Source organism: Saimiri boliviensis, chromosome 11 (genome assembly GCF_048565385.1).
Source record: "Saimiri boliviensis isolate mSaiBol1 chromosome 11, mSaiBol1.pri, whole genome shotgun sequence".
Lineage (NCBI taxonomy): Eukaryota > Metazoa > Chordata > Mammalia > Primates > Cebidae > Saimiri > Saimiri boliviensis.
In genome coordinates, this window is record NC_133459.1 from 30,703,340 (window position 1) to 30,728,404 (window position 25,065).

At 41.3% G+C, this 25,065-nt stretch overlaps 1 protein-coding gene across 1 annotated transcript in view; it reads left to right on the top strand.

The window, feature by feature from the left end:
• The window catches only part of KHDRBS1 (KH RNA binding domain containing, signal transduction associated 1), a 47,440-nt gene that overhangs the window by 11,730 nt on the left and 10,645 nt on the right, over positions 1 to 25,065 (top strand). The window contains exons 2-9 of the mRNA XM_003937576.4: positions 3,462 to 3,586; positions 4,670 to 4,786; positions 6,752 to 6,898; positions 9,803 to 9,936; positions 11,368 to 11,569; positions 12,078 to 12,145; positions 13,347 to 13,405; positions 16,741 to 19,605. Coding sequence (XP_003937625.2) covers positions 3,462 to 3,586; positions 4,670 to 4,786; positions 6,752 to 6,898; positions 9,803 to 9,936; positions 11,368 to 11,569; positions 12,078 to 12,145; positions 13,347 to 13,405; positions 16,741 to 16,838 — 950 coding nt within the window. The 3' untranslated portion in view covers positions 16,839 to 19,605. The remainder of the gene's footprint in view (positions 1 to 3,461; positions 3,587 to 4,669; positions 4,787 to 6,751; positions 6,899 to 9,802; positions 9,937 to 11,367; positions 11,570 to 12,077; positions 12,146 to 13,346; positions 13,406 to 16,740; positions 19,606 to 25,065) is intronic.

The following is a 25,065-nucleotide window of genomic DNA, read 5'->3' on the forward strand; positions in this document are numbered from 1 at the left end:
AAAAAGAGAGCCGGGCGCGGTGGCTCAATCCTGTAATCCCAGCACTTTGGGAGGCCGAGGCGGGTGGATCACAAGGTCAAGAGATCGAGACCATCCTGGTCAACGAGGTGAAACCCCGTCTCTACTAAAAATACAAAAAATTAGCTGGGCATGGTTGTGCATGCCTGTAATCCCAGCTACTCAGGAGGCTGAGACAGGAGAATTGCCTGAACCCAGGAGGCGGAGGTTGCGGTGAGCCGAGATCGCGCCATTGCACTCCAGCCTGGGTAACAAGAGTGAAACTCCGTCTCAGAAAAAAAATAAATAAAAAGAGAAAATGAAAGACCTTAAATTCACAGAGTGCATTACATTGCATATAAACACACTTTCTTGTAGGAGTATAATAGATTAACAGACTTTGAGTCTTGCACTGACCAAAGTTTCTGCAAGGTGGTATAAAATACAGCTGAAAGGTCTGACCTAGATGGTAGCCCTAGGAAGCACAAAGCAACATAGATAAAACAAAGTATGTAATTTGTTTCACATTCTTTTTTAGTGTGTGTGTGACAGAGCCGTGCTCTGTTGCCCAGGCTGGAGTGCAATGGCACAATCTCAGCCCACTGCAACCTCCGCCACCCGGGTTCAAGCCATTCCTGTGCTTCAGCCTTCCCAGTATCTGGGATTACAGGTGCCCACCACCGCGACTGGCTAATTTTTGTGTTTTTAGTAGATAGAGGGTTTCACCATGTTGGCCAGGCTGGTCTCAAACTCCTGACTGCAGGTGATCCACCTGCCTCGACCTCCCAAAGTGCTGGGATTACAGATGTGAGCCACCGCTCCCAGCCTGTTCCACATTCTTAAAAGTTCCTTGGTGATGTTCTCAGATTAGAATTGTGACATCTTTGTTCTTCTAGGACTTTGAGAATTGAGTGCCTAAGTTTTCCAGTCTGAGAATTTAGAAAGTAGTGTAGTCAGGTACATTAGGCTCCAAAAGAGTGATCAGAAGAAGTTAATAATAGCAGTAGGGCGAAAGGTGTAGAAGTCAGGATCTGCTCCCAAACAGTAAAGGTTAGGGTTACCCTCACAAGTAGTGTTGAATGAAGCATTAGTCCATTAATTGTGAGGTCATGTTTGTTTTCTATATGAGGCAGTGAAACATAGGATTGTGAAGAGCACTGTCATTTACAGCTTTTCTCATAGGAGTAAAGGTTTTAATTAAGGATATTTACAATTGTTAGCAATTTTAATTGTCAGAAAGCCAGTGAGTATGTGCTGTTCATGGTATAGTATAGCATCTGAAGTTAGGCTTTTTAGCAAGCAAGCCTTCAGTGTGAAATTCTAAGTTCTATAAAGCATGTCAGAGTCAAAGTTACTTCCCTTCATCTATATATTTCACAGTTGCACCTCTCAAAACTTTTTTTTTTTCGTTTTTTCAAAACATATTAAAAACTGTTAGGTTGGTACAGTGGCTCACACCTGTAATCCCGGCACTTTAAGAGGCCAAGGCGGGTGGCTCACCTGAGGTCAGGAGTTCAAGACCAGCCTGGCCAATATGGTGAAACCCAATCTCTACTAAAAAAAAAAAAAAAAAATTAGCCAGCCGTGATGGTGCATGCCTGTAGCCCCAGCTACTCGGAAAGTTGAGGCAGGAGAATCACTTGAACCTGGGAGGCGGAGGTTCCAGTGAGCAGAGATACTTGAAGCCAATAGTTCTCACAGTATAGTTTCTGGACCAGCAATATCAGCATCACCTGGGAACTTGTTGGAAATGCAAATTCTTAACACAAATCCCACACTGGGTTTAGGGCCCATAGTAAGCCCTTTTCTAGGTGATTCTGATGCATGAACAATTTTGAGAACCCCTGTGTTAAAATTATAGAAGATAGGAATACAATATGGGAATACTATGTAATGTTCTGTTACGGTGTAATCTCTGATGTTTAGAATATTCCACAGATTTTAGGGAGTATAACTTTTTTTTTTTTTTTTTTTTTTTTTTACTATTCTCAGTGGACCACATAAGCTTTCAGTTGCTCCTCATTCCTTGGGCACTCTGCCCTCATCTCTATTAGAACTCCTGTGATAGCACTCAATTGTATACTTCATTGCAACCCCTGTAGTCTGGGAACTCCAGTATATAAACAGTGAAGACAGAGACCTGTCTAACCTGCTCTGTTGTATCTCCTGTGCCTGTGCTTTGCAAGATAGATGCCTCGCTCTTCGTAAGTCCTCCACATTGGTTAATGATCGTACCTATTATAGTTCTCCTTTCATTTGCCTCTTCATGCCATAGGAAGCACTCAAACACTTGCAGTCACTCAGTGAATGAAGTTCCTTAATGATAAGAAATCTTTTTATATGCCAAGTTTTTATCTAATGAAACTGTCTTAACCTGTGAATTGAGAGTACTTTGGGGTGATAATGGATATGTCTGTGGCCATGATGGTGGTGATGGTTTCATTGGGTGTATACTTATTTCCAAACTCATCATTGTATACATTAATTATGTACAGCTTTTTACATGTCATTTGTACCTCAATAAAATAGTTTTTAAAAAAATATCTGGTGGCCAGGCACAGTGGCTCATGCCCGTAATCCCAGCACTTTGGGAGGCTGAGGTGGCGGATCACCTGAGGTTGCGAGTTCAAGACCAGCCTGACCAACATGGAGAAACCCTGTTTCTACTAAAAACACAAAATTAGTCAGGCATGGTGGCACATGCCCCAGCTACTCAGGAAGTTGAGGCAGGAGAGTTGCTTGAAGCCAGGAGGCGGAGGTTGCGGTGAGCCGAGATCGTGCCATTGCACTTCAGCCTGGGCAACAAGAGAGAAACTCTGTCGCAACAAAAAAAGTATTTGGTGCATTTTTTGTATCATTTAGGCATTGGCTGAATTTGGGTTAGATAATGGTGACTGTATATTAGGTACTTTATGAAAAAGTTGCTTTAATTAGGCATATCTACATGTTATTTTATTAGCTTGTCTTAGGTCACACGACTGGTAAGTAGCAGAGTAAGAACAAGGTCTTTCAGACTCTTAAGGACTAGTATCTAGAGCACAAATGTCACTGTGAAATTTAATGGAATTATACATTGTATGTTTAGATTATTGACTTGTTTTTTTCATCAAGATAAGATTATACTTTGTCTTGATGTAGATTTTGATTTTTTGTTTCTTTGTTTTTTTTTCTTCCCATCTTACCCAATTAATTTTGTTAAAGTGATTTAAGAAACATTTAAATGTCTCTGTTGTCAAGGCTTCAGGTGAGGGTGGAAGAGCCCACTGCTTTTATTAGATGCAGGCTTTGGGTTTTTTAGTCAACCTCATATAACTCTAGTGCTTACAGCTAGTTTATTTCTGAAATTGGCACATTCATGTGAACTGTTTGGCCTCACTATATGGTACTCCATGTTATTGCTTTAAACAGACTTCAAAATTTCCATTTATTTACCAGAGCAAAAATAAATTGTTTTTCCTATTCAGAAATTGAAAAGATTCAGAAAGGAGACTCAAAAAAGGATGATGAGGAGAATTACTTGGATTTATTTTCTCATAAGAACATGAAACTGAAAGAACGAGTGCTGATACCTGTCAAGCAGTATCCCAAGGTAAGGCAGAGAGTACCTTGCATCTTTGAGTTACCTTTATAGTTATGAGAGAGTCATGGGCTATAATAAAGACTCCTGGGGATTGTGATGCTTTAGAAACTTCAGCCTGTGAAGCTTCTCTTTCATGGTTGCAGTACCTGTTTGTAGTAATTGAAATATCTAAGTCCTTAACTAATAACATAGCTGTAGCCAGGAAGGAAATAGAATCATATTTTTATTATCAAAAAGTTTACTTCTCAAATGATTGTTCAGGCTCCAAGTTCAAAGAAAAAAATTAAAAACTGAAGAGTTGCTCTCTGTCAAAAGACTAATATGAAATCTAAATAAAAGGAAATATAACACAAATCCTCAGTGGATGAAGTTAATTTTTTCTTATTAAAAGTTTACTTTTAAGTAAATGCTTTTTTTCTTCTTTAAGGAAAGCAATTAGTTACATTTAGTTTATCAAGCGTGCTATCAAAGAGGGGTGCTATAGTCTCTTCTGAGGTCACTGCCTTAAAAATGTTTATGTATGATAAGTGCTAGACCAGGCACAGTGGCTCATGCCTGTAATGCCAGCACTTTGGGAGGCCAATACAGGCAGATCACTTGAGCCCAGAAGTTCAGTTACAGCTTGAGCAACATAGTGAAACCTCATCTCTACAAAAAATACAAAAATTAGCCTGGTGTGGTGGTATGCACCTGTAATCCCAGCTACTTGGGAGGCTGAGGCAGGAGGATCCCTTGAGCCCAGGAAGTCAAGGCTGCAGTGAGCTGTGATTGTGTCATTATACTTTGATCTGGGCAACAGAGTAAGAGCCTGTCTCAAAATAAAGTAAAAAATAAAATAGTAAAGGTCTTAGTGTACTATGGAAGAGCGCCAGAATACATCAGAAAAGCCGAATTCAAATCTAGGAACTACCACTTTCTAGTTTCATAACCTTAAGCTAATCGCTTTATTAATATGGCTCCAGTGTCCTTCAGTAAAATGGGAATGGTAATACTCTACCTTTGCAGAGTTGTTTAAAATCAAATGAGGTAATTTACGTGGAAATGTTTTTATATAGTAGCAAGTATATTTAGAAATTCTTTATTTTCTGTCAGTTCAATTTTGTGGGGAAGATTCTTGGACCGCAAGGGAATACAATCAAAAGACTACAGGAAGAGACTGGTGCAAAGATCTCTGTGTTGGGAAAGGGCTCAATGAGAGACAAAGCCAAGGTAAGCTCACATTAGTGAGGCAAGAGGACATCCTAATGCCTTCTACTTGCCCAGAATCCAGTATGAATGCCTTATGGAAGCAAGAATTTTGTATATATACAGAATGTAGCTCCTTTAAGTTTGCATTGGATACAAGAGATTGTACACCAAGTTAATTTACTTGCTTGGCAACCCTGGAAGAGCCTAGGTGTGACCTAGTGATAATTTTCTTTTGGACTTTTGACTGCATAGTAATGGAAACAGCAGTAGCATCTTGCACATTGGTAGGATTATCTGTGAAAATTTCAAAACTTCAAAGGGGAGCTGGATATACGAAAACTTAGTCTAAGCAGACAAAAGACACTAAAATGCAAACAGCACACCCCCTTTCTTGTAACCTGGAAAAGTGAGAACAATAGTGTTGTGAGAGCAGATGAGTTTGAGGATTAGTTGGTTTTGTTTTACAGCCAGCTGGAATGTGAGGCTCACTAAAAGAATGTATTCCGAAAGGAACCATGAGTAATCCTGACTACAGAATCTAATGCGTCTTTTTTTCCCCATGCCATAGCCACATATGCTGTGTACTCTGTAAATGCCAAGAAACTTCCCACCAAAACAGAATAGTCTTAGCCTTCCGGGGTCACCTTATTAGATGAAATATACCTGCTACAGTCCGAAAACCTGTTCTTTCAATCCTCCTTTTATATAGCCTAATGGAAACGTGTTTTGTTTTCTCAAGCTGTTCCTAACCAGATGAATATAGTTAGGGCTGCAGTATGTTGTTCTAGCTAATGAGATTTACTTGAGCTTTTATTCTCTCTATCCTGACTTCTTTCAGGAAAGAAGTCCCCAAACTACAGCCCGCATGCGGCCCCGTGAGGCCATTTATCCGGCCCCCCGCTGCACTTCAGGAAGGGGCACCTCTTTCATTGGTGGTCAGTGAGAGGAGCACAGTATGTGGCGGCCCTCCCAACGGTCTGAGGGACAGTGAACTGGCCCCCTGTGTAAAAAGTTTGGGGACGCCTGATATAAGCAGATAAGCAGAGCTTGTGCTGATTAACAGCTCTACCTGAGGTTTAAAAACAAATGCTTGGCAAACAGCTATTCTCTTAATAGAGACCAGAGTTAAGTTTTTCTTCTTTATGCTTTTAATAAGAGCTCCAGTGGATATCTCAGTGATTTAAGACAACAATTAACTGTTAGCAGCAGACCACCAGCACATTTAGCAGGTTGTGCAAATTACTGTTCTTTAGCACTTATTTTACTTTCAGAGCTTGTTTTACTCTTTTTTTTGTTTGTTTTTTTGAGACAGAGTCTTGCTCTGTTGCCCCAGCTGGAGTGAAGTGGTGCAATCTCGGCTCACTGCAACCTCTGCCTCCTGGGCTCAAGCAATTCTCGTGCCTCAGCCTCCTGAATATCTGGGATTATAAGCGCACGCCACCACACCCATCACACTCGGCTAATTTTTGTATTTTTAGTAGAGATGGGGTTTTACCATGTTGGTCAGGCTGGTCTCAAAACTCCTGACTTCACGATCCACCCACCTCGGCCTCCCGAAGTGCTGGGATTAGAGATGTGAGCCACTGCACCTGGCCTCTTGTTTCACTTTCTTAAACTTTTCTGTTTTTCTGTTTTTTGTTTTTTGTTGTTTTTTTTTTTTAACTCTTCTCAGCTCATACCAATTAAACTTTGCTGTTTTTCTTAGACATTAGGGCAGGCGTCCCCAAACTTTTTACACAGGGGGCCAGTTCACTGTCCCTCAGACCGTTGGAGGGCTGCCACATACTGTGCTCTTCTCACTGACCACCAATGAAAGAGGTGCCCCTTCCTGAAGTGCGGCGGGGGGCCGGATAAATGGCCTCAGGGGGCCGCAGTTTGGGGACACCTGCATTAGGGTTATTTCTTTCTGTTCCTTTGGGTTAGAGGTAGAAGTGTTGTTTTCTCCCTAGTCCATGTGATATGACATTTCTCTGCATTTTTCCATAGGAGGAAGAGCTGCGCAAAGGTGGAGACCCCAAATATGCCCACTTGAATATGGATCTGCATGTCTTCATTGAAGTCTTTGGACCTCCATGTGAGGCTTATGCTCTTATGGCCCATGCCATGGAGGAAGTCAAGAAATTTCTGGTACCGGTAAGGAAATCCATATTCTGTGTCTTCTGAGCAAAAGAGAACTGGAATTTTAGGCTGTTGTGAAGGTAGGGGTTCTTAACTAAGATCTCTGTATAACCTGTATGTATACCAAATTCTTCGTTTATGTTCATTTTCCTGAGGTAGTTCATTACTTGTACCTAGTTCTCAAAGCATTATGCTCCAAGGCCACTCTATCCCTCCTTGTCTAATGTGGTTTTCATTGTGTACCAGTATCTGTTGTCAGTATCTTGGGTCCACAGTGTGTCTGCTTTCTGATATTTGGTTAACTAAGGTTTAACAGGGTCTTTACCTAGCTGAGTATTTTGGTAGTAGTGTGGAACAAGGAGATTGTGTTAAAAACATGACTAAGGTGGGTCCCTGTACTCAATAAATTTATGCTGTAGAGAGTATAGGCTAGCAACGAGAAGCTTATAGCATTTAGTGTTATTGGATTAAATTGTGACCTGAGCACACTCAGGGATTTCTCTCCTGGAGGAGTTTGCTTTGGAAGAGGCATGATTGTTGTAGGCTTGACTGTCGATGTTTAACAGATTGTTGTGCAGCTTTTTTCAGACTGTAACTGAGGACTAGATAGAGATGGGACAGGCCAGTTTATCTTGCTTATTACCACCTGGTCAGAATATTACTTTGAATAAATAGGAAATGGTACTATTTTTGCCTTTTAGCAAGGCTTGGTTGTTGCCAGTTAACATACTACTGTTGAATATTTAATGACAAGGATGAATCTGGAACCTTATGAAGGATTTAGAATATTACTCAACTAGAATTAAGTATCATGTGTTCATCATTAAACTAAGAGGAGATAAGATACAGTCCTTCCTGAATGTTAAATGAGGGAGTTGCAACTAAATGTGGTGTCAGAGGATATGAAAGTTGACAGAGCAAAAATTTATGCCGAACTCCGAGTCCAGTAGTTTCAAATGTCTTAGCAGCTGCTTTATTTTCAAGTACCTCATCTTCATTAGAATGTTCAACATGAAACAGACTATTGAAAATATCCTAGAGAAAAACACAGCTGGTTAATCTTTCCTCAGGGGAATTCTTTTTACTCTTTTTGGGGTGTTCTACTGAACACCCAAGCCATTCAATTTCCAAAGGACTGCAGACAGAATGCCCATCTCCTCTTTACTGTTAGTCTCCAGCATATTCCTCAGAAGTGTTAGGTTTATGAGGCTTCCGTGTAAGTCAGTCCTTTGAAAAAGATGCCTGCTGGGGAGATCTGGGTTTCCTCAGTGTTGATGTGGTAGTTGGAGGAGTGTGAGCAGTGGTCTGGCAATAGTTACTTGAGTCTCCAAGGTGTGCATCTCAAGCAGCAGTAATGCTTGATTTGAGATGCACAGTGTAAGGTAGGAGGAGGTAGAGTGTAAAGTAGGAGGAGTTGGAGAGTTGAGGGAGCCATCAGAGACTAGAATCATCTATTGAAGCTGTATACGCCTGGGATATATGATAATGCATAAAGTGTTAAGACTGGCTCTCAAGAGGAATAGTGAAAAGATTTACAAATGGCATTTGGCTTAATTCTTCCTTCTCGTGGAGAAAAAAAGTGAGGCTATTTTTGCATCTGTAACCAGAGCCCTCCATTTTCTCCTTAGAACCATTAATTGCACCAGGAATGCTTCACAGTGCAGTAGGAAGAACACAGGACTACATATGTCTCTCTTTCTGTGTCTTCCTGGACAGGTTATTATTTTACTTTTCTGAGCTTCAGGTTCCTTATTCATCCCAAACATTTGTTAAATATCTGGCAGATGTCTGATACTATGCCTGGGTATAAAGGTACAAAAATGGCTCCTGAAGAGCTTACAATGTGTGACAGACAATTCTAAAATGATATGGTAAGTGCTTGGGTACAGGGAATTACATGGCACTTTGGGAGAAGAGGTGTTGTAGGGGTGGCATCAAGAGATAGTTTTTCAGGCCGGGCACAGTGGCTCACGCCTGTCATCCCAGCACTTTGGGAGGCCGAGGCGGGTGGATCACGAGGTCAAGAGATCGAGACCATCCTGGTCAACATGGTGAAACCCCGTCTCTACTAAAAATACAAAAACTTAGCTGGGCATGGTGGTGCGTGCCTGTAATCCCAGCTACTCAGGAGGCTGAGGCAGAATTGCCTGAACCCAGGAGGCAGAGGTTGCGGTGAGCCAGGATCGCGCCATTGCACTCCAGCCTGGGTAACAAGAGTGAAACTCCGTCTCAAAAGAAAAAAAAAGAGAAAGTTTTTTTAAGAGACACTTATTTAGACAAGTCTTGTAAGGATGAGTTAAGAGTCCCTCAGGTGGACAAAAAAGAAAATGTAGCCTGTTGATGCAACACCTAGATTTTGAAACAGGTAATTCTGAATTCACATCTAGAGTCTGCCATTTATTAGCTCTATGTTCTTAGGCTGGTTGATGTATACTTCTTCAGTCTGTTTTCCTAACTGTAAAATGTGATCTGCCTACTTCAAGGTCATTTTGAGGATTAAACTGAAAAATTTATATAAAGCTTATTATATACAGCCAAGTACATACAGCTCTGTTAATGGTAGTGGCTTTTATTACTCCAGGAAAAGGAACTATTTGCAAAGAATGGATGTGTAAGAGTATGCCAGGCTCTGAACTACAAGTTGTTCAGCCTAGCTCATGAGGAGGTTATATAGAGAGAGAATGGAAGTGATCCAGAAAGCTAGGCAGGGATCACATTATGAATAATGAGGGGTCTGCCATCAAGACTTTTTCAAAGAGGTGACAGGTATGGTGCCATTTGACTTCAGAGAATGAATGACCTGAGACCTCATCTGAGCTCTCAAAGCTGTTCTTAGAATTCAAGACTCCTGTGAGCCAGATGGTTTCTCAGTTGAAAGTGTAGATATCACACAGTACTCCCTGTATCTTTCATTCCCAGGATATGATGGATGATATCTGCCAGGAGCAATTTCTAGAGCTGTCCTACTTGAATGGAGTACCTGAACCCTCTCGTGGACGTGGGGTGCCAGTGAGAGGCCGGGGAGCTGCACCTCCTCCACCACCTGTTCCCAGGTAAAAATAATGGAGACACCCAGAAATAGGGTGTAAATTTGATTACTAGTATCATCTCTTTTGCTGGTGCTCTTATGTCTAGCATAGGAAGGGTCTCAGGATTTATATATTGCATCAACAATAGAATTCTCAAGCCAGGCGTGGTGGCTCATGCCTATAATCCCAGCACTTTGGGAGGCTGAGGTGGGTGGATCACCTGAGATCAGGAGTTCGAGACCAGCCTGGCCAACGTGGCAAAACCCTGTTTCTACTAAAAATACAAAACTTAGCCCTGTGTGATGGCACACACCTATAATCCCAGCTACTTGGGAGGCCAAGGCAGGAGAATTGCTTGAACCCAGGAGACGGAGGTTGCAGTGAGCTGAGATCATGCCACTGTACTCCCATCCTGGGTGACAGAGCAAGATTCCATTTCCACACACACACACACACACACACAAAAAATTCTTGGCCGGGTTCAGTGTTTCACACCTGTAATTCCAGCACGTTGGGAAGCTGAGGTGGGTGGATCACAAGGTCAGGAGATCAAGACCATCCTGGCCAACATAGTGAAACCCTGTCTCCACTAAAAAAAATACAAAAATTAGCTGGGCATGGCGGTGTGTGCCTCTATTCCCAGCTACTCGGGAGGCTGAGGCAGGAGAATCACTTGAACCCAGGAGGCAGAGGTTGCAGTGAGCTGAGATTGCGCCACTGCACCCCAGCCTGGTAACAGAGCGAGACTAAGTCTAAAAATATATATATATATATATAATTCTTGATCTTGGGCACTTTGACCATAGCCAAGTGCTATAGTCTCACTGAGACTTTTGGTTTTCTAATTTTGGACAGGCCTAGCATTTTTTTTTTTTTTTGAGATGGAGTTTTTGCTCTTGTTGCCCAGGCTGGAGTGCAATGGCGTGATCTTGGCCCACTACAATCTCTGCCTCCCAGGTTTAAGCAATTCTCCTGCCTCAGCCTTCGAGTAGCTGGGATCACAGGCATGTGCCACCATGCCTGGCTAATTTTGTATTTTTAGTAGAGATGGGGTTTCTCTTCTCCTTGTTGATCAGGCTAGTCTTGAACTCCTGACCTCCCACCCACCTCAGCCTCCCAAAGTGCTGGGATTACAGGTATGAGCCACTGCGCCCAGCCAGTCCTAGCATTTTTTTAATGGTCTAACTTTAAAGTTCTACCTTTTGTGACTGACCTTTATGGAGTGTTCAGACTCTCCAGACCTACCCAAGGCAGTGCTGTGATGAATTGGTCCACTGTAGGACCCGGGGAGTCTTTGAGTGTGGGTTCTTTGCCCTTTGCATTCCTCTGTGCTTTAATAATAGCCTAGTTAAGGCTTCATAAAATCTGCCTAACTCCAGAATTTGAAAACAAATCAGAACATAAAAGTAGCCTGTTTATAAAAAGCTCCATTTAAAGTAAACTTTCATTTTGTAGGGGCCGTGGTGTTGGACCACCTCGGGGGGCTTTGGTACGTGGTACACCAGTAAGGGGAGCCATTACCAGAGGTGCCACTGTGACTCGAGGCGTGCCACCCCCACCTACTGTGAGGGGAGCTCCAGCACCAAGAGCACGGACAGCGGGCATCCAGAGGATACCTTTGCCTCCACCTCCTGCACCAGAAACATATGAAGAATATGTAAGAAATTTGAACAGTGTGCCATTTCCCAATACCTAGAAGGTTGCCAAAGGAAGTAAAATGATAGGGCCTCGGTCCTTTATGTAGGTGTCATGGGCTACCTGTAAGATTTGGAAGCTGACCTCTTCTCTTGCAGTGCATGCTGAACTATTAGAAGATTTTTCCATTTTAGGCTTGATATTCTATATGTCTGTAGATTAAACAGGAAATAAAATATACCTTAATGTAATGTTTGATAACAAATTTCTTAACCACTAGTACCGATAATACTAAAGCTTGATTTTTGTAACTTTTCCTGACCACACTTGTTCTACGGCATATATTTGTTTGGGTTTTCTTTGTTTAGTAATCCTTTTGTCTTTTGACTATTCTACAGTAGGCATTAACATTTTGGAGGGAAATGTTATGTCCTTTTTTAATCCAGAAGACTACCTACTCCCATGGGATATAATTACCTTTCCTACTCTCTATGATTTTGATCTTTTATTTATTTATTTTTCTCTTCTAGGGATATGATGATACATATGCAGAACAAAGTTACGAAGGCTATGAAGGCTATTATAGCCAGAGTCAAGGGTGAGTCAGGCAATATAAGCACTGTTTTGTGTCCTAAGGATGGAGGAACAGAGAGATTTAGACAGCACAACCCTAAGGAGCAGAATTATTCACATTTTGAGGGTATCGCCTCTGTACTCCCCACCCAAACCCGACTAGTCTTGATCTTGAGCTCAAGCAATCCTACCACTTTAGCCCTCTCTAATAGTTGGTATTACAGGCACATGCCACCATGCAAGGCTTTCCTCTGCTTTTGACATCTGTGAAGCACACACTTGGATTTGTAAATTTGTGTAACTCTAAAACTTCAGTTATAATTTAGAACCTGAGAGTAGCAGATGAAAAATTTCCGAGCTACACAAAAAATAAAAATAAAAAATAAAAAATAAATAAATAAAAATAAGAAAAATTTCCGAGCTATGACTACATGGAAACAAGGAGAAATACCTTTACATTATTTTGATTTATTGTTTTAAAACAAGCATCCTCAAACTACGGCCTGCGGGCCGCATGCGGCCCCCTGAGGCCATTTATCTGGCCCCCTGAGGCCATTTATCCCGCCCTCCGCCGCACTTCAGGAAGGGGCACCTCTTTCATTGGTGATCAGTGAGAGGACCACAGTATGTGGCGGCCCTCCAACGGTCTGAGGGACAGTGAACTGGCCCCCTGTGTAAAAAGTTTGGGGACGCCTGTTTTAAAATATCAAAACCACATTGAAGTTGCATAACATTTTACAAGAAACTTGAATTCCATTACCATAACTTAGGTTCTTTTCTGTATTTCTCTTCCCTGCCCTTCCCCACTTCTGTATTTCTCTTTAAGACCATTTTCTTCTGTGTTCCTATATATAGCTTACCTGTGAATTGATTGAAAAAGAGTCTCAGTTCTATGGTAGTAATAAAACAGTTCTTTTTTCCTTCTGGTGAGCCCTAGGAATACATGTATATGTATGCTATATTAAGAGGGTTAATTTAGGATTGTGCTTTTTTACTTTATATTCTGTGATATCCATTTTTCTTTGCTATAGTTGTCATAATTATTTTATAAGTAAATATATATGTATTTTGGAAATATTTTGGCATCTAGAGATAGGTTAGAATGAGTATTTTCCTGTATTAATACACATAGTAAAATAATTGAAATACGAAAGTATTTGAAAAAAAGGTGAAACTAAAACATAGTTACTCTGTAGCTTCCTAACATTCTTATCTTTGGCTTTCAGGGACTCAGAATATTATGACTATGGACATGGGGAGGTTCAAGATTCTTATGAAGCTTATGGTATGTCTTTATCTCTGTGGTGGGGCAGAATGTACAAGTAAGTGCCTTGGAGAATGCTGGTGCCTGAAGTATTGAGAGTCAGACAAACACACCTAAGGATAAACCTTTAGAAGGCCAAGATGTTGCTAGATGTGACAGCAGGAGTTCTGGTCTTACATTTTGTGGTACATGGTAGAAAGGGACTGCTAAAGTGAGATGGGGTATTGTTACTCTTGGAAGGGTAGTACATGTCTTACCCTAGGGCTCAAGACAAGGTTGGCCTGGTTGGAGCAGACTTATAAGCTAATGTTGATTATTTTTCTACTTCGGACAGGGAAATAGCTAGACCTAGGTTGTATTTCTGGGCCTTTGCTGCTGATATCTAGGGCACTTTGGCAGATAACAAGGACTTAATCATGTACAACTGTACTCATCTGCCCCATTTCATTAAAAAATTAAATCTCATTGAAGATAATGTCATTGTAAAGGAAATGTCAGCTGAAAGGGTCCTAGATGGCTGGTTGGTAGCCAGAGCAGGCTGGGGGGCAAGAAAAGTGCCTATTAGGGCCAAGCATGCTAGCTTATACCGGTAATCCCAGCACTTCTGGAGGCCAAGGTGGGCAGATCACCTGAGGTCAGGAGTTCGAGACCAGCCTGGCCAACATGGTGAAACCCCATCTCTACTGAAAATACCAAAAAAAGGCGTATGCTGTGGCTCACACCTGTAATCCCAACACTTTGGGAGGCTGAGGTGGGTAGATCACCTGAGGTCAGGAGTTCGAGGTAAGTCTGACCGACATGGAGAAACCCCGTCTCTACTAAAAATATTTTATAAAGTAGCCGGGCATGGTGTTGCATGCCTGTAATCCCAGCTATTTGGGAGGCTGAGGCAGGAGAATTGTACGAACCCGGGAGGCAGAGGTTGCTGTGAGCCAAGATTGTGCCATTGCACTCCAGCCTGGGCAACAAGAGCAAAACTCCATCTCAAAAATAATAATAATACATAAAAATAAAAATACACACACAAAAAAAAGCCAGATGTGGTGACAGGCTCCAATAATCCCAGGTACTTGGAAGGCTGAAGCACGAGAATCATTTGAACCCAGGAAGTGGAGGTTGCAGTGAGCCAAGGCCTCACCATTGCACTCCTGCCTAGACAACAAGAACAAAACTCCACCTTAAAAAAAAAAGAATAGTGCCTATTAGAATCGGATTAGAGGCTATAGGGGCTAGAGCCAGTTCAGGACAGTTCAGGCACTGAGCTCCTTATTGGCTTGAAGACATCTCAACACAGTCATTGATCCCAAGAGAGCTATGGATCCTGCAATAGCAGCAGGACCAGGCCGCCTTCCCCGAGGTTTGGTTAAAAACACACTGCTCAAGTGTGTCCTCAACAGCCAGTTGTGGCCCTGTATTAATAGGCCTCAGTGGGAATACTGTATGGCAGTGGATGCAGCAAGAGCTACCTTTTCAGTGTGAGGTGTTTTCAGCATACCTAAGGGACTTCCAGAGAGTCCTTGGCAGGGGCTCAGCAATTGACAATTCATGCTGAGATACTTGGTTGACAATCTTCTCTTATCCCTAGTTGAAAAAGAGGAACCCCTTTGGGCCTCCCAGAGACAGACAAGCTGAGCCCAACTCAACACAGTATGAAGTAGCCAATCAGCTTCTTGCCCAAGGAAACTTACTACCAGTTTTAACGAAATGGGACTGGATAGTTGCCAGTCACTAACACTGCTTTGCTCTGCTCATATACCACTATTTAGAAGGGCAGTGTGATTGCACGCAAGTATTTCCCTCCATCATTGAGGCAGTACAGTGGGGCCTCTGTATGTGTTTGACTAAATTGCATTTCTGTTTTGCTGAAGAAAAGACCAAACTGAAAGAGGCAGGCTTCTCTTTGTGCCCCTGATATGATGTTGCCACAGTTAATCTGATCTGATCTCTGCTTTGATTAACAGAATTAGAAAAATAAACTGTCCAGGATGATCTGTATACTTCAGGAAAAAAAGAAAAACTGTCTTGTTGATACCCAGAAGCCACTTGGAAAGTGATGGACATGTGTGTTATACTAGGGATTTAATTAGCGTTCTGTGTGACTTAGATCTATATAGAGTTTGAGGCCAATAGTGATAGACGCAGATATTTGTCAATACAGGCAGCTGGAAAAATACTTCAGGAATAAACTGGTCTGTGTAAGGTGTGGGAAGAATAAGTTTAAATGCAGTTTGTTTTCATGAAGTCACTTCTAGAAATACGTGATCATATCCCTCAGGCTTTTCTCTGTCACAAAGAACCATTTGAAGATGTGAACCACATCTGGATTCTCTCAACTGTTGACTTAAGAAAAGAGATAAGGTTAGGCGATACTATGAAACCACTAAGAAAATATTTAAAAAATAAAAAGAAAACAGATCAGGAATTATCTTTTGTTTTGTTCTGTCTTGAGATGGAGTCTGGATCTGTTGCTCAGGCTATAGTGCAGTGGCACAGTCTCAGGTCACTGTAACCTCTGCCTCCCGAGTTCAAGCGATGCCTCCTAAGTATCTGGGATTACAATACAAGCATGCCACCACATCCGGCTAATTTTTGTATTTTTAGTAGATACGGAGTTTCACCATGTAGGCCAGGCTGGTCTTGAACTCCTGACCTCATGATCTACCCACCTCTGCCTCCCAAAGTGCTGGGAATACAGGCATGAGCCACCTTGCCCAGCCTTGGAACTATTTCAAACAGTGCTGTCAGTCCAACATTTGATTGCACACCCCTCTACCAGAGAGAGCAGTATCAGCTCTGCTGGTGGAGGGCCTCATGAAAAGTGGCCCTTGCTTGCTTTTCCCAGAGAGCCAGAGGATACTCCTCCATGAGGAAACATGATTTGCTGTTGCGTCAAAGTGGGGCTGGCTGCCTGCTTCCAATCTGAAAGACTTCCAGAAGTTTTCCTACCTTACCTGAGGCTGCCTGCCATATTGTTTTGAGAACTGGAAAGGCCATTGCAGACTCACTAAGATTAATGACTTCCTCACTATCTCAAGCAAGGTGTTGGGTATCTCCAGGTTTGGGGACTAAAGTACAGATCATGTTTGTCTATGAAGAACCTCATAGTGGGAGATTACTCCAGAGTCAACGGCAGCCCTTTTGGATTTGTTCCCTTCTGTCCTTCGACTCAAAACTGAAAATTTGCCTAGGCTGTCCAACAGGGTCAAACCCAGTAGAGAGCAAGGAACACCAGGGAAAATGTCAAGACATTAGAAGAAAAGCAGTGTTTTTGGTGATCTTTACTGTGTGACCTATCCCTGCTCATCCCTAAGTGCTGTTGGAACATGGTTTATAAACTGTGTTTGTTTTCCCCACAGGCCAGGACGACTGGAATGGGACCAGGCCATCACTGAAGGCCCCTCCAGCTAGGCCAGTGAAGGGAGCATACAGAGAGCACCCATATGGACGTTATTAAAAACAAACATGAGGGGAAAATATCAATTATGAGCAAAGTTGTTACTGATTTCTTGTATCTCCCAGGATTCCTGTTGCTTTACCCACAACAGACAAGTAATTGTCTAAGTGTTTTTCTTCGTGATACCCTTCTTCTCCCCACCTTATTCCATTCTTAACTCTGCATTCTGGCTTCTGTATGTAGTATTTTAAAATGAGTTAAAATAGATTTAGGAATATTGAATTAATTTTTTAAGTGTGTAGATGCTTTTTTCTTTGTTGTTTAAATATAAACAGAAGTGTACCTTTTATAATAAAAAAAAGAAGTTGAGTAAAAAAACACACACAAACCTGTTAGTTTCGAAAGTGACATTGCTTGCTTAAAGGTTCTGAAGTAAAGGCTTGTTAACTTTCTCTTAGTTTTGATTTGAGGCATCCCGTAAAGTTGTAGTTGCAGAATCCCAAACTAGGCTACATTTCAAAATTCAGGGCTGTTTAAGATTTAAAATCACAAACGTTAACGGCAGTAGGCACCACCATGTAAAAGTGAGCTCAGATGTCTCTAAAAAAATGTTTCCTTTATAAAAGCACATGGCGGTTGAATCTTAAGGTTAAATTTTAATATGAAAGATCCTCATGAATTAAATAGTTGATGCAATTTTTAACGTTAATTGATATAAAACAACAACAACAACAAAATTAGGCTTGTAAAACTGACTTTTTCATTACGTGGGTTTTGAAATCTAGCCCCAGACATACTGTGTTGAGAGATACTTAGGGGTGGGAGTAGGTTTTGAAGAGGTTGATGGTGGTGGGAAGGTAGGCCTCCTGAATTGAGTTTGATGCAGAGCTTTTTAGCCATGAAGAATCTTTCAGTCACAGTACTAATAATTAAAATTTCAGTATTTAAAAAGACAAAGTATTTTGTCCATTTGAGATTCTGCACTCCATGAAAAGCTCACTTGGACGCTGGGGCCAAAAGCCGATGATTTTCTTAAGTTGACGGTTGTCAATATTGAACTGTTCCCAAGGTAGTCAAGTATGTCTCAACACTAGCATGATATAAAAAGGGACACTGCAGCTGAATGAAAAAGGAATCAAAATCCACTTTGTACATAAGTTAAAGTCCTAATTGGATTTGTACCGTCCTCCCATTTTGTTCTCGGAAGATTAAATGCTACATGTGTAAGTCTGCCTAAATAGGTAGCTTAAACTTATGTCAAAATGTCTGCAGCAGTTTGTCAATAAAGTTTAGTCCTTTTTTAATCAAAGTAAATGTGATGAATTGTCATTTTTTTGGGTGGACCATAAAATAGTTTTCTCTTTCAAATAAACTTAAATTAACTCTAAAGTTAATGGGCTTGTTAAAAGTTGGAAACATTCTTAAAAGTGGTGGGGGGGATTTTATTTTAAGTTTACCAAAAAAAAAGTTGATGGAGTTGTTAAGTTTTAGTTTAAAAATAACCAAAGCTTTTTCACCCCCTGGAAGTTGTTGGAAGCAGTTGTATCCAATCCTATCAAAAATTCTAATTTGTGGAGAGTTTTCAACTCAGCTGAGCTGAAACTTGGATTGGTTTCTATACATAGGTCTCAGTATTTAGAAGTGTAAGCCAGCCTGGTTTGCACCTTCTATAGAGCCCCTAGGTGGCTCTAAAGTGTGACACCAAGTAATTTGTGAGCTCAGAAGGGGACGCACACCTGCTTTAGGCATCACAGTTCAGCCAACTTTGGATGCCCTTGACGGTTTCTCTTTCAAACCCAGAAATACTGAAAAATTAGCTGGGCTGGAGCAGGATTTGGCATGATAGGCTGGCTCTGAACCCCCTCCTAAGAGACCAAGAGAGGAAGTGATGGAATTGGTTGGTCCCATTTCTACTCTATGTTGATTCTCAGGGTTGTTTTCCTGGCTTCCCTCTTAGAGCCACCTAAACTGCTCGGGGGTGAAAAATCCTCTTGTATTGAAGTGCCAAGCTGCCTGCAGCAGTGCATGATGGACATTTTTTTTTTCTTTTTAAAACACACCAACAAAAAAATGTATTTGTAGATTGTGATAAAGTGTAAATAACTGAATTTTCAACCATGGTTTGAAGTCAGCTTTCAGGGCATTATGTCTTGTTTTGATGAAAAGAGATCACTCTATACCCCCCTTTTTAAAGGAAAATTATCGCAAGAGAATCAGGATGTGTAAAGCTAACATGCATCGCAAAAAACCAAAGGTAACCTAAATGTCTGATTTTAATAGCACATATTTCTCTTTTACATAAACTGTGACAGCAACTTGCATAAACAATTCTTTAGCTGTTAATTTTAATGTTAAAACTTTGCAAAACTTGTTTAATAAAAATAGCTGTAAAAAGAAAAACCATATGTTGCCGCATAAATTAGCCATAACTCTTAATAATCCTGCCCATCACAAGTGAATTGTAATGTAACCTGGGCACAAAGTCTGACATCTTAAATGACACATTGTAAAATTTCAATGACTGTAGATTAGACCTCCTGCTGCACCCCAAAGTAAAGCTTTCTGCTCAGCTATTTAAAAATGTGTAAGGATTAGTCCCTGTAGGTCCCCATATTGATATTCACAGTGAAACTTTACTTAAAAATTTCTTAAAAGTTGCATGTTTCTCCTGTATTGTGTAAACTGCATGCAGGATCTCTATCTTTTATTTTTTATGTCTTTAAAAATTCCTCTTCAAAAGACTGATCTGTTATTTCTCCACTTTCAGGTAATTGAAACCTCCTGAGGCATTTCCTGGACTAGAATGGGTAGTGAAGACCCATGTCAGGTATGTTAAGGTGGCTTGCTATTAAGGACCATGGGCCTTTTCTCGTAACTGTAAAACAGTTATGCCAGGAGGTGGCCCATAAGATGGTCAATGGATTAATCTTTTTTTGTGGTCATTTGAACTTTATTTACAACATGACCACACTTACATGTCCATACTGAATTTACTTCTAATGGTTGATAAGGTCAGACAGTATCAACTTAGATCTGTTGAATCTCACTCTGTTTATCCTGTTAATAACCTAATGAGGCGGTGTTCCACTTGGAGTTCATTGGTTGCAAGCAACAAAATGGCTCATGTAAGTAAAAGAAACTAAAGAAGGCCAGGCGCGGTGGCTCAAGCCTGTAATCCCAGCACTTTGGGAGGCCGAGGCGGGTGGATCACGAGGTCGAGAGATCGAGACCATCCTGGTCAACATGGCGAAACCCCGTCTCTACTAAAAATACAAAAAACTAGCTGGGTGTGGTGGCGCGTGCCTGTAATCCCAGCTACTTGGGAGGCTGAGGCAGGAGAATTGCCTGAGCCCAGGAGGCGGAGGTTGCAGTGAGCCGAGATCGCGCCATTGCACTCCAGCCTGGGTAACGAGAGCGAAACACTGTCTCAAAAAGAAAGATGTTAGGGACTCACATTTAGGGTTAAGCCTGGAAAATCTGGTATGAGAACCATAGTAGCTGCAGTGAACTGGGACAACAGTGATAGACCACAGGAACTATCCTGAAACAAGGACTGGCTCCTTGGGCACAACTCAAAATCTCTGCCTCTACTCAAAATTCAGATTTTAGAGAGGGAATGTCAGACTGGATTAGCTGAGTCACATGCGTAAGAAGCAACAGATTCCTCACAAGGCAGCTGGGGAGTTATTAGGAAAGAGAAGTGGATGCTTGGCAGCCTAGAAGTGTCCAGTAATATCTGTATTTTACAGAAGTAACTTAGACCTAATGAGTATGACTGGTATTCAAGCCCAAGTTTTGTGTTGCCCAAACCTGTCATCTTAACCCTGTACTATACTGCCCTTAATCTAGGGAAAGGGTATTTCTTATACTTAGGAGATCCTTCATAGGGATAATTGTGGTATAGAATCAAGGACATGGAGCCTAAAGAACACTTTTTCCTAAAGTTTAATTCCCTGGTTTGTGAATTTGGGGGCTGTGACAACAGTGAGCTTTCCTGTTAATTGAAGCCATTAAGTAACTAAAGTGGCTAGTATTTCTCTTTGTCCTGAGTGAGGTGTTAGGATTAGGATGACACTAAGGAGAAAGGCCTAACTAGGTAATCCAAAGGCACATAGAACCTTTCACAGTGAAATTTGGTTTCTTGGAATTTTTTTTTCTCCCAAACCTGCCTCTCAGTCTCAGAGATCTGGAAGTTTTAAGGAGGGGCATGTGTACTGAGGAAGATTCTGGGTACCTGGCAAGCCCTAAGTTTAATACTGGTCACATGAATGGCCAGGAAATTAGGAGGGGAGAATCCCTGAATGCAGAGAATTTAGTCTCAAGTCTTCCTAGGGTAGTCAACAAAAATGGATTAGAAGTTTGGGGAAACTTTTCATTTGAATTGTGAACTGTGCTTTGAAAGGCAGGTTCTGTTGTTTGTGGATCCAGGCCTGCTGATGATGTGCCTGTTCTGGACGTGTAGCTTCACCCATTGATCCAAATGTTTTCTGTAACGTTTTATCACTCACTACCTGAGAACTTTTTTTTTTTTTTTTTTTTAAGACAGAGTCTCACTCTGTTGCCCAGGCTGGAGTGTCGTGGTGCAATTTTGGCTTACTGCAACCTCTTCCTCCCGGGTTCAAGCAATTCTCATGTGTCAGCCTCCTGAGTAGCTGGGATTATAGGCACACAACACCATGCCTGGCTAATTTTTATATTTTTAGTAGAGAGAGAGTTTCACCATGTTCAGGTTAGTCTTGAACTCCAGGCTTCAAGTGATCTGCCCACATCAGCCTCCCAAAGTGCTAGGATCACAGGCATGAACCATTGCACCCAGCCGACCTGTGAACTTTTATTACAGTTCTGTAAGCTCTAGAGACAGGCAAGATTGGGTATCTGTCCAGGCTCTGCTTCATGTGAGCCTTTGTTACCTTAGTCAGAAACAAAACCTTTAACCTCTTTCAGTGCCTCATTTATCATCAAATGAAGTTGATGATAATAGCTGACATTTATCCCTAGGTGCATCATAATATCCTAACAGAGTTAATAAGTATCTCATTCAGTCCCTTTCTACCTTTGTTTCTATTTCGAGAGAAAATTCACATAGCATAAAATTTACAATTGTAAAGTGTACAATGTAGTAGTTTTTAGTATATTTGTACTGTGCAACCATTCCCATTATTTAATTCCAGAATATTTCCATCACTCTAAAAAGAAATCTTTTTTTTTTTTTTTTTCTAAAAAGAAATCTTATATCTGCTAGTAGTCACTCCCAACTCCACTCTCTCCCCAGATGTTGGCAGCCACTAATCTTTCTGTTTCTGTGGGTTTGCCTGTTCTGAGCATTCATATAAATGGAATTGTACATGCTTTTTGGAATTGGTTTCTTTGACTTTGCATAGTATTTCCAAGGTTCATTCAGGTTATAGCATGTAACATAGTACTTGATACTAGTCATAGGAAACATTACTTCCAAAACCAGCCCATTTCATTGGAGACAGCTCTAAGTATTCTCTCTCTCATTTTGAATGAGACCTGTACCTCAGTAATTTAAATTAACTCTGCTTTGGACCCCAGAAGCAATATCCTTTCAGATATTTGAAGATTGTTTTCATTCTTGTGTCTTTCCCATCTTTAAAAATTTTCTTGACTGTACACGGAAGCTCATGCCTGTAATCCCAACACCTGAGGAGGCTGAGGTGGGAGGATCACTTGAGACCAGGAGTTCAAGACCATCCTGGGCAACATAGCAGACTATCTCTACAAAAAGTAAAAAAATTAGCTGGGCATGATGACTTGTGCCTCTAATCCTAGCTACTCAGGAAGCAGAGGCAGGAGGATCACTTGAGTCTAGGAGTTTGAGGTTACAGTAAACTATGATCACAACACTGCACTCCAGCCTGTGTAGAAAATTTTTTTGTTGGACTTGGAAGATCTGATTTTCAAGAGAAACTAGAAATGTGGATTATGTATACAGTCATTTAATATTTCCTCAGATTTTTTTTTCTTCTTCAAATCGTGGAATTGCTCAGATTTAAAAAAAATACTATTGGTCCCAGTAACATACATTTGCTGCATCCCAAATGTGGCTTTTAGCCTACCAGTTTGCAGCCTCTGGTTAGCTTCTGTTAGTATAAATTAAAGGGTATGTGAGTATTTTTAAGTGATTCTTTTTGGGCAGACTTAACTGTCGTAGTTGCAAAGAAGTCTAGAGTTTTGGGGAAGATTTTATTGAGATATAATTCATATACCATACTGTTCTCTCACTTTATTAAAGTGTACAATTCAGTGGTTTTTAGTATATACACAGAGTCATTCAGTCATCACTACAGTCCATTTGAAATTATCATCCAAAAAAGAAACAAACCCCATGCCTTTTGTCTCTCTCCTACCAATCAACTTACCTCTCCAGCCCTAGGCTGCTACTCTGCTTTCTGTCTCTGTACATTTGCCTGTTGTGGACACGCACTAAAGATGACAAGGGTTTAGCCTCCAGAAGGCTAAGTCCAAGGGTTTAGCCAGTCACAAAAGACCACTTACTGTATGATTTCATGCAAATCATGAAATCTGGTGGTTTTCCAGAAGCTCAGAGGCTGCGCTCCAGCATGCCCATCTCCCACCATCAACTTCCTCTCTTCCTAGCTCGCTCTTCTTCCACCACAGTTTCCACAGAGTCACCAGGGTGGACGTTTGTCCTAACAGTTACTACTGAGGGAATACTCCACCTTTCCTTACCTATGGATACAGGCTTAGGGTTTGTCCCATGTTTGCACTCTTCCACCAAATCCCACCTCCTGTCCCAGGCTAAGAATGAAGTTAGAGAGGTATTAACACCATCTAGGACTTTGTGGCCACCAAATATCTTTTCTAGATTAGAGTGTGTTAGGCAACACATGCGCTCACTGTCTTCTGATATGTTCCTATACTTTGTATGACCCTATAGAGACTGCTGTTTGCTGGCAGTGCTACTATAAGCAGTCATTTTCATATTTTTCCCTCATTTTATTCTCAATCTATCCCATCCACTGATCTTGACCACATTTAAAAGAAGAGGAAAGTAAGATGGGGAAAATAGGCAGCTTTGCTTGGCTAAGTGAGAAGAGCTCAATTTGAATGCCTACTGTGTGTCCCTATTTTTTTTTTTTTTTTTTTTTTTTGAGACGGAGTTTCACTCTTGTTACCCAGGTGGGAGTGCAATGGCGTGATCTCGGCTCACCGCAACCTCCGCCTCCTGGGCTCAGGCAATTCTCCTGCCTCAGCCTCCTGAGTAGCTGGGATTATAGGCACGCGCCACCATGCCCAGCTAATTTTTTGTATTTTTAGTAGAGACGGGGTTTCACCATGTTGACCAGGATGGTCTCGATCTCTCGACCTCGTGATCCACCCGCCTCAGCCTCCCAAAGTGCTGGGATTACAGGCTTGAGCCACCGCGCCCGGCTGTGTGTCCCTATTTTTATGGATTAGGCAACTGACACTAGAAGAGGTGAGTTAATTTACCATGGTTGCATAGCAAGTAATGACGGTGCATATCAACATTTTTTGTACAGCAAAATCCATTCTCTGTGCTGAAAGCTTGCTGCTTCTATAATTCTAAATTTCACTGACCCTAAGAGACTGCTTATTGTAAGTTGTATCTTGAAGTGCCATAAAGAAAGAAAAAAAAAGCTGCCAATTAAGCTGACATAGCGGTTTCTTTACACATCAAAGACAAGATTCATACTGAAAAAAAAGTCATAGTTATTACTGTATTTTGTGAATTCAGATATATATTGAGTATTCTGTGGCATGTAGTTTTCTCTACCAGTAAGGTAGATGTTATTATCGTATTTTTACACATGATGAAACAGAGACCAGAAAATTTTAAATAGGCCAGGCATGGTGGCTCACCCCTGAAACTCCAAGGCTGGAGGATTGCTTGAGGCCAGGGGTTTAGGACCAGCCTGGGCAACATAGTGGAACTCCCGTCTTTACCAAAAAAAGAGAAAAAAAGCCAGTTGTGGTGCGCACTTGTAGTCCCAGCTATGCAGGGGGCTGAGTCAGGAAGATCACTTCACCCCAGGAGGTCACGGCTGCAGTGAGCTGTGATCACATCACTGTACTCCAGCCTGGGTGACAGCAAGACTCTGTCTCAAAAAATAATATATCTATAAAATAATAAATTTAAAAATAGTTACAATAATGTATCATCACATTCTCTTGCTGAACTGAATACCAGGGAGCTTGGAGAAGCTGCCTGGGAAAGGCTCAGGGAATGCCAGAGAAAGGGGGACAGATAGCATTTAAGTTACATCTTAAATGATAACCAAGA